The sequence below is a fragment of the Mauremys reevesii genome, linkage group 13 (genome assembly GCF_016161935.1).
Source record: "Mauremys reevesii isolate NIE-2019 linkage group 13, ASM1616193v1, whole genome shotgun sequence".
NCBI classification, from domain to species: domain Eukaryota; kingdom Metazoa; phylum Chordata; order Testudines; family Geoemydidae; genus Mauremys; species Mauremys reevesii.
In genome coordinates, this window is record NC_052635.1 from 35,082,040 (window position 1) to 35,098,816 (window position 16,777).

Consider the following 16,777-nt stretch of genomic DNA (forward strand, 5'->3'; position numbering starts at 1 on the left):
GCCTCACAGTTCCTGGCCTATGAAGTATGCATAATCTTAAGCAATTACATGCAAAAGGCAGCTTGTTCTCAAAATTGCAAAAATTCATAGCATGAATCATATGTGCAGCTTGTTTTACATACATGCTTAGATCACTGCACCTTCAAATTGACAGGCTACATTTTTTATATCAAAGAGGACTGAACCCCAAAAAAGAAGCTACTTAATTAAAAAAAAAAAAAAAAAGCTCCTATCATCATTGGGCAGCACTGCTAGCTATGCCATGGTTAAAACTATTATTCTTCAGTTAAAGTGGGATTTACACTTCTTTGTTAGGCATAATATATATAATGATCCGAACAAAAAAAATCACACCACTAATACTTAGGGTACAGAATAAATTTTTGAGAAAGTCTGAAGTGAATCTATCCTATAGTTTAACTGTCTGGAAATGACCCTATTAAAATTTTGATCTAGTGTCTATTTTATTTTTGGCTTATAAATGACTTAACAGTCTGAACTGCTCAGAGTTCAAAGCAGGGGCAGCTAAACAAAATATATTAAAAATACACAAAAAGTTATTAGCAATATCCCTGCTTAATGTTTCTGTTGCTGTCATGAAAACCACATTCAAAAATATTAGTTGAATGTCAACATGCAATATTTTTCACAACAAAGCACTGGTGTGTAACACACTAAGGCGTGAGCTTTCTGGCAAAGAGGGTCAAGTGGTGGCAGCAGGATTATGGAAGTGCATGGCCAGTAGAGCCAGGCAGAAACTGGAATTTGGCACGTACCCAGATGACATATCCTAAGATAGGCAAGAGCAGAGTTCTTCTACTCCTCCTACACACATCAGAGAGGAGAGCATGACACCATACTTTTCTCTACACGATCTCCAAGGAGCTTGGTGCAAAGTATTTTCTACCCCAGCCTGCGTTATGCTTTCAGGGCTCCATTTCTTTCATACAATCACAAACACGTACACAAAAATTAGAGTTCAGGCTGCTTAACTCTTCCACAAAATAAGTAAAGCCATTGTTACCATTAAAAAAAGTGAATACCCACTTGCATCCGAAGAAGTGGGTATTCACCCACGAAAGCTCATGCTGTAAAAGGTCTGTTATTCTATAAGGTGCCACAGGATTCTTTGCTGCTTCTACAGAACCAGACTAACACGGCTACCCCTCTGATACATTAAAAAAATGTAAGCATAAAAAAACCTAACTGGAAATAATGAAATTGCTTACATACATTTTATTACCCCTTCTCACACATCTGGTTTAAAGATTAATATTAAACACCTGAAAAGTCACCTTATATGTTACAGTCACCTTAATGCTGACATATACACTTATGAACTCCTTCAGCACTTAGGTCACTAATTATATACTTGACATAGTTATAAGAAGACTATAATTAGTGATACATATGTTGAAAGAGTTCCTAAGTATGTATAGTAGGGTCATAGCTAAGGTAACATGTAAGGTGAATTTTCATGTCATAGTCAAGTGCATGTATAAAGCGTTGGGGTAATAATGGATGTGTATGTAAATTATCTTAACTAGTTACACTGTGTCCTTCTAACTGCCCCCGGACCATGCTGAACCAGCCCCCTCCCACCCTCATCTGTTGCATCTACCTTTGACTAGCTGGTGTCTGGAAAGTTTTTAAGCCAAGACAAGGTTATTAGAATGTTTAAGTAAATAACTAACACCGATAATCTGCAGTTTTCTTTCTTTCTTTAGTTATTAATGGTTATGCGCTAGTTGTGTATTTTGTATCTGGGTTATATTTACTTCAGCAACCTTATTAGATATTGGTTTGTGAAAATCTTTCACTGCACACAGCAGAGCAATTTCCTTCCACACAAGTGACAAGCAAGGAAGTGTTCCTGGAAAGCAAAAGTATTACTGAAAGACTCATGCGTGACTACTCATGTGAATAAAATACAATTTTGAACCCCCCACACGATAGCTACCAAAGGCCTACTTTTGCCTTCATTCCATCTACAATCTACTTCCTGCACTTGCATCTCCCCCTCCCTCTCCTTGGCCACTGAGGGACTTCCCTTCCTTTAAAGGGCACTGCTCCCACGAGGCCATTCACTGATAATCAGGCAACTAAAGGATCTATAGTAGAGGAGGGACAAGGATACTTTGCTTTCATTTTGCTAAAGCAAACTCAAGGTGATTCAGTTCCAGGTTCCATTTTCTCCAACATGCCATGGTACCACAAAGACACGGTCAGGGCACAGATTTTACAATGGGCTGTGATTTAGGCCTATCAGTTTTCAAGAGCCTGATCTGCCTGAAAGTTCAACCTACATCCAATGTTTGTCTGGACTGGTGTGTCTGTGTGTAATTTAAATTTTAAATGTATGGAAAGAAACTGCATCTTTCCATTCAGCCTGCACAGCACCAAATACAGCCTCACACACCCTATAAATAGAATACTGAGATTCTGATCATTCTGCATACAATGTGTCTCGGAATTACTTGAAATAACTTGCCCATTCACATTTGCTCTCGATTTATTTCCTAGGGGAACGTTCAATAACGGGCAGCTTCAACTGTAGTTATGCAAGAAGGTATCTGCAAGTCTACCGAGACCTGCAGATGACTCTCTAGTGCTAAAAGCAACAAAGTGGACGTTAAGCCACGTGCCTGCATGCCTGTAACCCTCACGCCCTCCTTGAACTCTGCTTCTCTGACTGTCAGCAACAGTTGATTGAGTTGCAACTCCTACTATTCCAGCAGTCTGCTACAGGATACAGTGGGGCAGAGGCAGAGAGCTGGAGCCAAAGAGCTGACCTCTTGCTGCGAGCTTGCTGTAGATCTGGGAGTTTACTTCTTTGTCGCGTGTGTAACAACGGATCTCCTCCACTGCCTCACGAATGATGGTAACTGCAAGCACAAAACCCTAAAGGGGGAGAGGAGAAAAAAACTAAATGGGTAAGAGGCCAGAAAACATCATCTGTCTCAGATCGGTGTAATGCACGATACTGACCAATGCCCATGCCTATGCTCAATGTTTTAGTCTTGTTTTCCTGACTTCTTATTGCTTAATTATTCTGATGAGTGTTATACAGAACCCTGATAGCAAGATAACAATACACTCACATTTTTAAAATATCGTTTTATTTATAGGCTTTCTGTGCTGCTTGCCAGGCACATCATAAACAATTTACCCTCGCAACACCCTTGTAAGGTAGGGAAGTTTTACAGATGGGAACTGAGGCAGAGAGAGATTAAGGCCCAGCTCCTAGCAGGTATTCAGGTGCATAACCTGGTCTACATCTAAAACTTAGGTCAACCTAGTTACGTCACTCAGGGCTTTGAAAAATTTCTCACCCTGCATGACGTATTTAGGTTGACCTAACCCCCGCTGCAGACACAGCCAGATTGATGGAAGAATCCTTCCATTGATCTAGTTACTGCCTTTTGGAGAGATCGATTACCTACATTGATGGAAAAACCCTTTCTGTTGATGTAGGAAGCATCTATACTACGTGTCTACAGAGGAAAAGCTTCAGAGCTGTAGTCGTGCCACTCTAGCATAAATATGGGCTAACCCCCAATGAAATCAAAGGGAGTTAGATGTCTAAATACATTGAAAGGTCTGGGCCGCTGTGGCTTGCCCCAGATCACAAAGGAAACCCACTGCATTGCCAGATCTCCCAAGACCTTGTCTTGTGCCTTAAGCACAAGACCATCCAAGATAGTTCATCTAATTTGATCCTACAAACATACAAGTACCTAACTTTATTACCATGAGTAGTGCCTCAAAATTAATGTGACTATTCACAGTACTAAAGCATTGGCAGGATTGGCATAGATCATTCTCTTCTATAGACGTGAGGAACTATTTCAGTTTCTTACAGCATGGAGAACATACACATCATACTTTTAGTATTACCAAACTCCAAAAATAAGCAGAGCTCAGACAAAGCAACTCCCTCTATGGGCATTTTATACTAGACATTATTCAGCTCTGATTCACTACACTGCTAAATCTGGCATGTCAATGAACAGAGCTGCGAGCGCTTTATACTCCATGTGAAAATTCATATTACAGAATCTTGTAATCAGGCAGCAGGGATCTTGTCAACCAATGCATCTGTTAGGTATCCAATCAAATTACTTTTTTTTTTTTCATTGTTTAAAAGCATGACAGTTGAAACATGCAATAAAAGACAAAACCACAGACAGATTTATAAATAATGCAGGAAAGGGTCTGATGGGTAAATAAACAAATGGGATAAGAATTTCCAATGTGGTTAATTAATTTTTGGGTGCCCAACTTAAGATACCTTTCAAGGGACTTGATTTTCAGAAAGTGCTGAGTGCCCACCCTTTGAAAATCAGGCCTCTTTAAGACACCTCAAGTCAGGCACCCAAAAATTACTGATCACTTTGGAAAACCTTGGGCATACAGTGCTGACAATATTACTACCTGACACTGACAATAATTAACCTTTTCACATGTACTCCCCCCCACCTTTTTTTTTTTCCTTCCCAAACAAGAAACTGTCTCTGGTTTACTGAAACGGAAGGAGAGCATTTTCTGCAATTAAACTCAGACATTCTTATAGGTTTGGTTTTTGTGCACATAGTCTCACCTAAAACATACAACACTGTAATAAAATTGTGCAGTGTCTTAACTACAGTTCATATGTATCAGTGCACAACCGCAGGATACATTATGAGGAAAAAATTGACATTAGCTTTGAAATGCAGACGGTATTACATGCATTTGCATTATTTAAAGGGGGCATTTTCGAAAGGACCTAACTCAAGCTCCTTTGAAAGTTTCAGCCTGAAAACTTTCCTGTTTATTAGACTGCAGGAGGCTTAATTAAGATAAACATGATTTAAAATATTAAGCCCCCCCACCCTCTTTTCAAGGACACTTGAGTATTTAGCAAATAATACACTTTGGTACCTATTCTAATAATAGATAATAATGATCCTAATAATTCCACAAATTATACACAGTGCCAATTAATGTTAATGGCAACTTTCTGCCTGTACAATAGAGAAGAACTGGTAAAAAAATGCTAATTTTTATAAGAATTTTCTTTTAAAGTTTTCAAAATTTCCTGCATAAACTTCTACTTTTCTATGACAAAACCCCAATATACTGAAAATTTTGAATCTCCATTGTGTGACCACCATTAAAATGTTCCCAATATATTTTTCACCAAAATGAAAATAAAAGCCATTTTTCACCAAAAAAAACAAAAAACATTTTGACAAAAAAATAATCCTACCAGCTTTGCTGTGGAGAAAAGAGAGTTGGTCAAATATACAAACTACTGAGACAGTCTCTCATTACCTTCCATACATAATGCCCATTAACATTAACAGGAATTATATTCTTACATCAAGAGAGAATATGTCCTTAAGGCAGTGTTTCTCAAACTGGGGTCACCACTTGTGTAGAGAAAGCCCCTGGCGGGCCAAGCCAGTTTGTTTACCTGCCCCATCCACAGGTCCAGCCGATCATGGCTCCCACTGGCCATGGTTCCAGGGGGGGAGGGATAGCTCAGTGGTTTGAGCATTGGCCTGCTAAACCCAGGGTTGTGAGTTCAATCCTTGAGGGGGCCACTTAGAGATCTGGGGCAAAAATTGGTCCTGCTAGTGAAGGCAGGGGGCTGGATTCAATGACCTTTCAAGGTCCCTTCCAGTTCTAGGAGATTGGTATATCTCCAATTATTACCCCCCCCCCTTTTTTTTTTCTTTTTTTTTTTTTTAAACCTTTCACTGCTCCAGGCCAATGAGAGCTGCTGGAAGTGGTGCGGGCCGAGGGACTTACTGGCCGCCCCTTCCAGAAGCCCCCATTGGCTTACAGCAGCAAATTGCAGCCAGTGGGAGCCACGATTGGCTGGACCTGCGGACGGGGCAGGTAAACAAATCGGCCCGGCCCACCAGGGCCTTTCCCTACACAAGTGGTGACCCCAGTTTGAGAAACACTGCCTTAAGGCTTGGAATTGCTTTAATAATGTAAACGTGGCATAGAACACATTCATATTACAGAAGCCAGGAAGTCAATAATATACAAGATGATCTTTTGATAGAAGCATTTCATTCCAAAAGGGCTAGGGTCAGTACATTTCACTTTGGGCCTCTCAAAGATTTGTCAGTTGGGTAACTGACAAGCAAAAAGAGACAAGGCTTCTCTGTCACTTAATGATTTCAGAAACTCCTAGGTGCTTTCAGACAAAAAGGAAAGAAACAATCTGTGTTGATTATTTTTAGCTTGCTTTGCGGATCAGTAATCTAAAGAGTTTGGGTAGCTGAATTTCAAATAATCATCCAAAAATATTCCCACATGTGCTGCCTCACTATGCCATCATGTATGTCATTCTATACCAAACACTTGTATCAGCAGTCAGTAATGAACAAAGACCTTTCTTATACTACTCTCTGGCAGCTCATATGCTGAATCCTAATTGCTCATCTGGCCTAGACAAAACACAATTGCTTATAGGATTTTACAAAAAAAATTGTTGGAGAATGGGGGGGGGGAATGGGGGGCTTGTTCAAACTAGTTTGTGACACACTCACTTTTCCTAAACAGGACAAATACAATAACTTTGTTATAACATATGCCAAAACATGAATTTGACCAGATACAGGGCTGACTACCAGCAGAGTTTTAGTAGCAACTTCATTATATTCTTTACTTCTGGGGTATTAGTTTGCTTTTGCAAACAGGATTATCAGATTGAGGTAAATTTAATGGAAATCATTTTTCCCAATTCAGTTGAAAATGGGAAGAATGTTTTACTATCACTACTGCAGGAATTTTACCACCAGTGATTTCCAAAGAGCTGCCTAAAAGTGTCCTCTTTAAAATCATTGCGGATTTGTGGTTATTTTAAATATGTTTTTGCTTCCTATATTAAAAGCAACAAGTTATACCCAAGGATTTCTAAAACCTGTTGGAAGATCCAGATAACTACAGTTCATTTGCAGCCCTGCTGAGTGAAGACAGATGGCAGCACAGGTTTGATGCAAGTGTTTTCTGCCATTTGTTTATCAAAGCTGAACCGTTAATGTACTTAAAATACTATGCAGAAAACATACGATATTTCTTGGTGATTAACTACCAGCTGACCTCATGTGCAAGAGAGGGACGTAAACCCGCAGGAAGCTGCTTACTGGAAGTGGAAGGGAAAAAAGTATAGAGGTGCACAGATTTTTAAGTGGCTGTTGTAGCTTCAATTGGCTTGTGCAGTGCATTCCTATGTGCATTGGCCACATAGTTTAAATTACCTTATCATTCCATTCAATCACTCCTTATTGGGCCTTTTTAACTCTTCTCCCCACCCCCCGCCCTCCCAAAAAAATCAGTGTTGTGTCCTTATTTTTCTTAAGATCACCATCCCCTTTTATCTGGTCTGCTCCTAAACATTTATTTCTATTGCCCCAGATATCAAGAATTATAACATTCAAAAACCAGTCGGAGAACACTTCAACCTCCCTGGTCACTCAATTACAGACCTCAACGTCACAATACTGCAACAAAAAAAACTTCAAAAACAGACTCCAATGAGAAGCTACAGAATTGGAATTAATTTGCAAACTGGACACCATTAAATTAGGCTTGAATAAAGACTGGGAGTGGATGGGTCATTACACAAAGTAAAAACTATTTCCCCATGCTAATTTTTTTCCCCTACCACTACTCACACCTTCTTGTCAACTGTTGGAAATGGGCCATTCTGATTATCACCAAAGAAGTGTGTTTTTTTCCTCCTGCTGCTAATAGCCCACCTTAACTGATTATTCATGTTATACTTGGTATGGCAACACCCATTTTTTCATGTTCTCTGTGTATATATATCTTCCTACTGTATTTTCCATGGCATGCATCTGATGAAGTGGGTTTTAGCCCACAAAAGCTTATGCTCAAATACATCTGTTAATCTCTAAGGTGCCACAAGTACTCCTCGTCTTTTTACAGTCAATGGAGTCAAGGAAGTCAGCTATAAAACCCAACATCCAGATCTTTAGAATTACATGCACATCTTACTGGAGATCTGATATGTATATCTGTCATGACTGCCCAGGCATGCCTATGTACATATACATGCAAATGCACACAATTCTGAAAACAGGGACCTAAATGTTAAAAAAGTCATCTCCTGACACCTTACCATCCTGACTTCCACTGGAAAAAGAAGCATGGCAAGGTTCCTCTGAGCAGCTGCCAGCAGAAAGGGAGCTTGGTTCATATGCACACCAAGAGGTAAGGGGCAGGCAGAAAAGAGCTATATAGAAAACATTTGAGAACTCTGTACTAAGGAAGTTATTCAACTCTTCCTGCAGATTTGAAATTGAAATAAAGCCACATGAAGCCCTTGTGGGTGGACCAATTTACTCTAGAGATCTGCCTAACAACTTTAACGAGAGACGGGAGAACCCATCTCAAATAGTTAGCTAGCATCTCTTCCCAAAGACTGTAGTGAACTTGGCTTTCTGACTTCTTCCAACCTCAGGGGAAATATATGGTTGGAAAACAACAGATCAGTATGTGTGTGTATTGGAGGTGCAGAGGTTTCAGACAGAAGTATCTATGCTCTGAGCAAATTTGAATAAATAAAATGTAAAAATATATATTTTAAGCAACTAAAACATGCTATTTTAAAATCAGCCTGTTGACCCATCCAAAGGCTATAAGTCAAACTGTTTGGCGGGACTGCATGATTTGCCTTAATTGAAAACTGCCCTTTGGTCCTTTGCTTCACCTGACAAGCTTTTCTGAAATCCTGCTGATTTGCAGCCCTCTTCTGGAATGCTGTGCCAAAGCAAAATGCTCTGACGCAGACCCTCCATCTTCACCTTTAACTTTCTAATAACTTAGCAGCTGTGACCAATACTCACAGGGGCCAGGAAGATGTTTACTTTGCTCGCCATTTATTCTCTCACTTTTTCTGAGTATAGAAGTGGGCCAGTTGCCCCAGTGGTGAGTATGCCTAGTGGCAGTTGTGTAAGAGGCAAAGAATTATGCCCCTATTAACTCAGATGAAGAGGGTATAAGTAGCAGAGTCCTATCATCCCTTTATAAAATTAATTTAAAAGAGAGAACAAACATCTACACTCAGAACATTTAGAGAGCAGACTTCCTAAAAATAAGCTGCCAAAAAATCATGTGAGACACAGAATTACTTAGATCGGAGAGATAAGACAACAAAGGACATTTTGTATTCAAACACTGAAACTTTCTTGAATAAACAAACCGTAGATTACCTACCAAGGGAACCCAATACGTGTAAAGTGCACCAAGCCTCATTTCAGGGACAAATTGAGAGCAGGCCAGAAGTAAGAAGTAAAGATTAAAAAAGTATTTGAACTGGTTAAACAGCACCTACAAAAAAAAGGAGGAGGGGAGAGGTTAATGGCGATCTCAGAGTTATGCATATTGAACTAGTGATAAGAGACATTCACTTCTGCTAGCTCCTGTAATGTCTAAATCCTAAATAATGATAGCAAAGTAGTGCTGGAAATAGTTTCCAAAAGGTCATCTTAGTGAATATAACAATATGCACACAAATGTAGTTGTGCTAGTAGTTAGTATTTAATACATACATATGATTTTACCTTTAAACTTTTGACAAATACCACTCAGAAAACTGACAGCAACTGTAAATAGTGGATGTCTAACCAACATGATGTTTTGCCTACAAAAATATTCTAAATATATATTTAAAACAAATGCAGTTTCAACTTGAACTGGTTTTGAGAATAGCTCCACTGACCCTTGCATACTGAACCACCACCAGTCAGAACTCTGTTTCATCAAGGAGTGGTTTTCCTTTTAAACTGATGACAGACCATGACAATGTGAGCTGAAAGCAAAGGGCATACGTGATCTGGTCATGCATTGTGATGGCTCTGTGGCCAGAGGGTAGCCTGTGGATGCAACACAGAAGAGATGCTAATAGGGAGGAGGGCCATCTGCCCTGTTGCCATTGTCAGGGAGAAGTTGGAGCCAGCAAGAAGCAGTGCCAGCCAGCAAGGAAGAGTGTAACACAGCAAACTACAGCCAACAGGTGGGCAACAAGGGGATGTCCAAAAATTGCCCCAGTCAGCGTCACACTCGCCATGTGTCTCTCCCTAAATAAAGTGCGCCCTCCGCAGAATAGCCTCAATAGATTCAGCGCCTCACTGATTTCTTCAGGTAATCCTCTTATTTATAGAGGTGAAATCATCCAATCCGAGAAGAGAAAACATACCAGGTGAATTAGGTGCCTAATCATGCAAACCAGTATCAAATATTCAAAGGAGCACTTGCTATGAGCAGTTTGCAAAAATCCATATGCCCAAGCACATTCATAAGAACTCTTCATTGAAGAACTATGAATAAACAGATTTGAGAAAAGCGTAATATGGGGGTGAGAGTGGAGGTGGTCAAATCTGATGAACAGGTTGTCTGACCAGCTCATCAGGTGCTACACTGAGATAACTTATCCATAGGCCAAAAGAAATAAACCTGCCAGGTAACCCATTAAGTAGCATTTGCAATCTGATCAGTTGTATCCCAGCACCAGGAGAAGTTTCTCAATGAGCTGGCTTAAGATACACATTGGACACTAGGCAATAGTCTAAAGCAGGGGTAGGCAACCTGTGGCACATGAACTGATTTTCAGTAGCACTCACAGTGCTCGGGTCCTGGCCACCCGTCCAGAGGCTCTGCATTTTAATTTAATTTTAAATGCAGCTTCTTAAACATTTTTAAAATGTTATTTACTATACATACAACAATAGTTTAGTTATATATTATAGACTTATAGAAAGAGACCTTCTAAAAATGTTAAAATGTGGTACTGGAATGTGAAACCTTAAATTAAAATGAATAAATGAAGACTCGGCACACCACTTCTAGAAGGTTGCTGACCCCTGGTCTACAGTCACCAGAGCATGTCTGCTCTGCCTGTAAATTTTGGAAAGAAACCCTTAATAGGTTGCCATAGAACTGACTGACTATGTGGGCCTGCATGATTCAGTGGACCAAGAACCCCATGTAACAGTATAGAGGTGTTCTGGCTGCCATTCCAGCCCATGAGCTTCAAAAGTATTAGCATAAGGACTGCAACGAAATCCATCCATGTGACAGGGGTAGATTCCATTCATCCTCTCCCTTAAACCCTATAAGCTTTGGGCAGAGTGAATTTCACCCACAGAGACAGCAATATGAGATGTGTATGGCATCTATTCTACAACCATACAAACTATTAGTTAATTTTACGTTCAACAAAAGGTGACGTTTAGGCAGTGCTGTGACTAGGTATTTTAGTGCCAGGGGTGAGCAAGCATATTTGCGTCCCTTATCGTTCCCTCCCCCCCACCCCATTTTTCTGCCCTGATGGCTTTGCGCCCTGGGCTGCTACCCTGCTCTGGTTACAGCCCTGAGTTTAGACAAGCTGTATGAAGCATATTCCTAACCACTTTATAGGATCAGAATATTAGCTCTTTCCTCTGACTTAAGGTTCAGCATTCACTATGTTGTAAAAATCACTGAAAACGAGGAAGATGTTAGGGGTACGAAGACATGAAGTTTCATGGGCATACATACCCCAGGAAGAAATGTAAAGAAGTTGTATTTCTGATTGTTGATCACATTGCGAGGGTATCTCTGGTCCCTTTTTTCTGGATGGCCAAGCCAAACCGTACGAGGCCTTGGGTCTCCTCTTCCGCAGCATCTCATACACTCACAACACCTATAGGAAGGACATATATAATTTAAGAAGAAGTCTCCATTTTATCCCCCTCCATGATCCAGCCTACGTTCCCTGCCCTCACTTAACAAAACAACTCACATTTCTTCCACAAAGCTTATTAAACACAGACTCTCCCCCCATATCGTCCCCCAGAAAAAGTGCTAAATAAACCCATATAAAAACTACAGATGCATACTGAGCATCACTGCTTGTTCAAATCACTTGCCATCTTCTATCTGTTCACTGTCGATTTAGATTGTAAGCTCCATGGGGCTGAGCCCTGGAATCTTTATTGGTCTGCAAAGTACCTAGCACACTTGAGGCACTATAGGCCTGAGCCAAAACCCATTAATGAAAAGATTTCCCTGGGCTATGAATAAGGCCCTATATAAATCGTATTACTGTTATGATATGCAGCATTTTTATGGTGTTTTATATGTTTAAAGCACTGCATAGATATTAACTAGTTAATCCTCATTAACATTCCTGAAGGGTAGATGGGTAATGCGTTATTATTCCCTTTTTAGATGTGAGGAAACAAACACTGAGAGATAACGTGACCTCGCCCAAGTCCACACACTGAGTTAGCTCATCTCTTCCAAGATTAGATTGTAAACACTGGAGAAATTCTAATTTGAGATTCATTTTCTCCTATCATTCTCGAACTGGAGTCTCATATTACCATGAAAAGATCATAGGCTGGTGCAGCCTTAGATATAAGGAACTCACATAGCAAAGAAGGATTCTGGTTTGGTTTGGTTTTGACCTTTTCTGTCAAAACAAGTTTCTGGAACTAAGGAAACGTGGGGTAGCCGGGACTCTCTCTGCATTGCTCCAATTGCAGGATCTAGGCCTGAGTGGCACAAAACTGCCCTGACTATATTTTGCTAAAAGAGTTGTTGCTTTTCATTGTATTACTTCATGGGTGCTGTGTGAAGATCCACATGAACAAAAGGGGAAGTGAACTGACTATAGAAAGGTAAAGATGTTAAATGTCCAAAGCAAACAAACTGAAAAAAGATACAGACTTTTTCCCTTCCCTGCAACCCCTTTAAGTGATAGGACCCTTAGCTGATACTTTTAACAATAGAAGGTACAAAATATTCAAACAAATATTAATTTTATTTGTCCCTTTAATGTCTGTCACAACACAGTATTTGGCAAAAAAACAAATGCATGGAGTATTAATATTTATTTCCTCCAAAACATTCACAAAAAAACGCCATCAAAATTGGAAGCCCGTCATGTTTTGATTTTCTACCCAGATGGCATTCTTTGTGCCATGGAAGACACTCTCCTCCCCAGTGGTGCCGACTTTCTAATCTGCCCCGGGGGTTGCTCAACTCCCGGCTCTGCCCCAGGCCTGGTCCCCACTCCACACCTTCCCCCAAGCCCCCACCTGCCTCTTCCCACACCTGCCTCTCCTCTTCCCAACCCCGCAGTGGGTGTGAGGCGCTGGGAGGGGAAGGGAGGTGGCTTCCGGTGGGTGCTCAGCACCCACCATTTTTTTCCTTGGGTGCTCCAGCCCTGGAACACCCAGAGAGTCCGCACCTATGTTCCTCCCATCACCAACTTTAAATTTTAGCTAAAATAAACAAGAAAAACATTTCCAGCTGTAGTCCATTAATCTTCTCTTCTCCCTTTTCTGGGGCTAACATTAAGGCTAGGTGACATCTCCCCTGTCCTTTAGCAAAAGCCACAGAGAGAAATCCTGAAAGTCACAAATTTCAGCATAACATGCTTAAAACTGATACTGTGACTATAGGATACCCCCTACTGTAATGTAGATGTATTTGAAGTATGGACTATAAAATACTAGCCATGCTACAGTATATGGGGATGTTTCTATATCACCTACTTGCAAAACATGAGTATCTGCAATTTTGGCCCTATCATGAATAATAAAAAGACTACAGCCTGATCTTGCTGTAGCTGAAATCAACTAATTCTAATGAGATACATTGCCAGAATCAGAAAATGGAATGCATGTCATCTTTCAGATTTATACTGTACACAAGTTAAATTTCCTTCAAAGTATGTTTGGACATCAACTTCCAGAAATCTATATTCTTGGCTTTTGAAAGTAATCAGTGTCACCAACTCTTCTGATATTTGATGTTTTTTCTTAAAGCCACAAGATTCCCAAGAGGTCAGATTACATGAGAATCTCAGCTTTCTTTTTTTCTTTCTTTTAGCCCTGCTGGTGGCAGACTAAAGACAGAAAATGTGACCTGAGTGTTCCCTGAAGGCTCAGAAACCTAAAGGCAAATAAAAAGAACCCCCAAATCATTCCTTCTAAAACCCTCCTGATTTTCAGGCACTCATGATTCTGGGAGCCTGACATGATTTTTAAATCTTTAGAGTTGGCAAGATTGAGTGAGTTTTCTTCCACATGGACAGCTGAAACTGCTCAGGACGTCCCTCTTTCATGGTTATTTGTAAACTGGGCATGTTATTCTGAACAACTGGTAGCTGCCACACCCTACAGTTTACACATGGGGTGGAATTCGGCCTCTCTGTCCTGTTTACAATCCTCACAAAAGCTCCTGTACAGGCACGGTGCCGGCAGCACAGGTCAATGTCTGCTATTGCAGCTGTAATTTCAGAAAACAAATTTCACTATCTATTGCCCAAAAATGGTTTCAGGCAGTTGAAATCCACATTTGTATAAAACTCCACCTTACTCCCAAAGAATGTGAACAATATCAGTTTGTACTTTGTCATTGTGTCACAATCAATAGGTGTGACATCATTGAGCAACATGCACCAATCTTTCTATTGCCACACCCTAGGACACATATTTGCTGAATTATACTAAAGTGAATCCCATCCAGAATGGGAGGAGTACCCACATTCTGCTAAGAAAAAGCAATGGCTTAAACACCAGAGCCTGCAGTGTTTATGTTCAATTAAATCTAGGCACCTTTTGCATATGATTCCTGACCAGGCTCTAAACTTGTACAGTTCCCTCTGTCTCCAGCTCCATAATGAACACAGAACAATTCTGTCGCTCTCCTGCTGATTTGGTGGTCATTTGGAATTCCATACTCATCCTGAAGAATTTGCTCTCCCAATCTCCTCCCCTGCAAATAATTATTACATCTTTTTAAACCTATAATGGGAATGATCCATTGCATGTCCCATCAGTCCAAGGCAGGCTGCACCCTATCCCAAGGCCGGCTCTGTTTGGATCAGCAGTGTCATTAAAACATCCAATGCAACACAGCATCCTCATTCTATTATCCACAAGTCAGTTACAACCATTTGGCACTTCTCCTGACACAACCTGATGTGCATTACACTGCTTTGATCCCAGTTATTATAGCTAGCAAAAAAATCTGGTCCCAAATGGATCAGAAAAAAATACAAAGGCCCTAATACACAGGAGAAATGGAGGAAAAGGAGAACAAACAGATGAACATAAAAATGGCCTTACTGGGTCAGACCAATGGTCCATCTATCCCAGTATCCTGTCTTTCAACTGTGACCAGCACCAGATGCTTCAGAGGGAATTAACAAAAGAAGGCAATTATTGAGTGCTCCATCCCCTGTCATTCAGCCCCAGCTTCTGGCAGTTGGAAGTTTAGGTACACCCAAAGCATGAGGTTGCATCCCTGGCCATCTTGGCTAATAGTCATTGAACTTATGACTATTGAGCTAATAGTCCACTGTGAACTTATCTAATTCTTTTTTGAAGCCCAGTTATACTTTTGGCCTTCACAACATCCCATGGCAATGAGTTCCACAGGCTGACTGTGTGCTGTGTGAAGAAATACTTCCTTATGTTTGTTTTAAAGCTGCTGCCTATTCATTTCATTGGGTGACCCCTGGTTCATGTGTTATGTGAAGGGGTAAACAACACTTCCCTATTCACCTTCACCACAACATTCATAATTTTACAGACTTCTATCATACCCACCTTACTCGTCTCTTTTCTAAACTGAGCAGTCCCAGTCTTTTTAATTTCTCCTCGCATGTGTATTTCTGTATCTGCTAGAAGATACAGCAATTTCCCACTCTCCTTTGTCCTTACAAAAGGACATACTTGGAAACAATCTGTCTTTTTCAAAATGGCAATGCTGTAGCCTTTCAAGTCAGCAAAGGTTGTTTTTCCTCAAGTTTCCTCCTGTCACTGCTTGAAATAAGAGCTAATCTTTTTTTCCCTTCTTATAGCAAAAGGATTTGTATTAGATTTCATTGACATTTGAAATGCAGCCCAGTATCAGATGCAAGCTTACAACAGAAAGCCTTGGAGATCAGATAGAAATGCATATCTGATTCACTACATTAGATAACAATGTCAAGATGTCCGCCTTAAATTATAACAGTCATCTGCTCAAACAATTTGGGTAACTGTGTATCTAACTGATCAGAAATAAAGCAAGTAAATTTCCATTTAAGGAAGTATTCAATGCTTTCCGCAGGTAAACTCTCTATATACATATTGCAGAACAGGAAACAGCATGGTGAATAGAGCACATCATTCACTGCTACAAAGGTGGTTTTATACAAAAGTATTACCTTTCATGCATTCCACCCCCTATCTGCAAATAAACACAGAAAAAAAAATCTAATCTGCTAAGAAAATGCCTTCAGAATCCAAAAAGCTTGAAAATCCAGTCGGTTTACAGAAGCTAGCAAGGAAAAGGTAGTCTAACTCAAAGTATTTCATTGACATCTAAATAGATTAAACTTTTATAAGAGGCATTTTCTTACTCTCTTTAGACCAGTGCAAAATGATTTCCCACATAATCAGATCGCTATTCTGATGTGATTGCATTTCACTAAGAAGCAGTAAGTGAAACATCAGAAAGATAAGTGTGTGTTGTGGTATAGCCTACGGGCATCAATTAGATCAGAGCCCCATTGTGCTAGGTGCTGTACAAACATACAGTGACAGTCCCTACCCCAAAGAGCTTACAATCTCAAAAGAAAAAAATATAATAAAAATGATCACTATAACTATTAAGTTTTGCAAAAACCTCCATACTGAGAAAGCATGGAATCAAACAAAAATCTTGTCTCATACTACACAATACTGCAGAGTACACTACTACTGCTCCTAAAGGT

At 40.2% G+C, this 16,777-nt stretch overlaps 1 protein-coding gene across 2 annotated transcripts in view; it reads right to left on the reverse strand.

Moving 5' to 3' along the window:
- Positions 1–16,777, reverse strand: part of ATP9A (ATPase phospholipid transporting 9A (putative)) — a 111,310-nt gene that overhangs the window by 65,026 nt on the left and 29,507 nt on the right. For both annotated transcript variants that reach the window (XM_039498448.1, XM_039498447.1), the window contains exons 2-4: positions 11,563–11,707; positions 9,241–9,354; positions 2,793–2,901 (exon numbers count right to left, since the gene is read on the reverse strand). In XM_039498448.1, the coding sequence (XP_039354382.1) occupies positions 2,793–2,901; positions 9,241–9,354; positions 11,563–11,707 (368 nt within the window). The remainder of the gene's footprint in view (positions 1–2,792; positions 2,902–9,240; positions 9,355–11,562; positions 11,708–16,777) is intronic.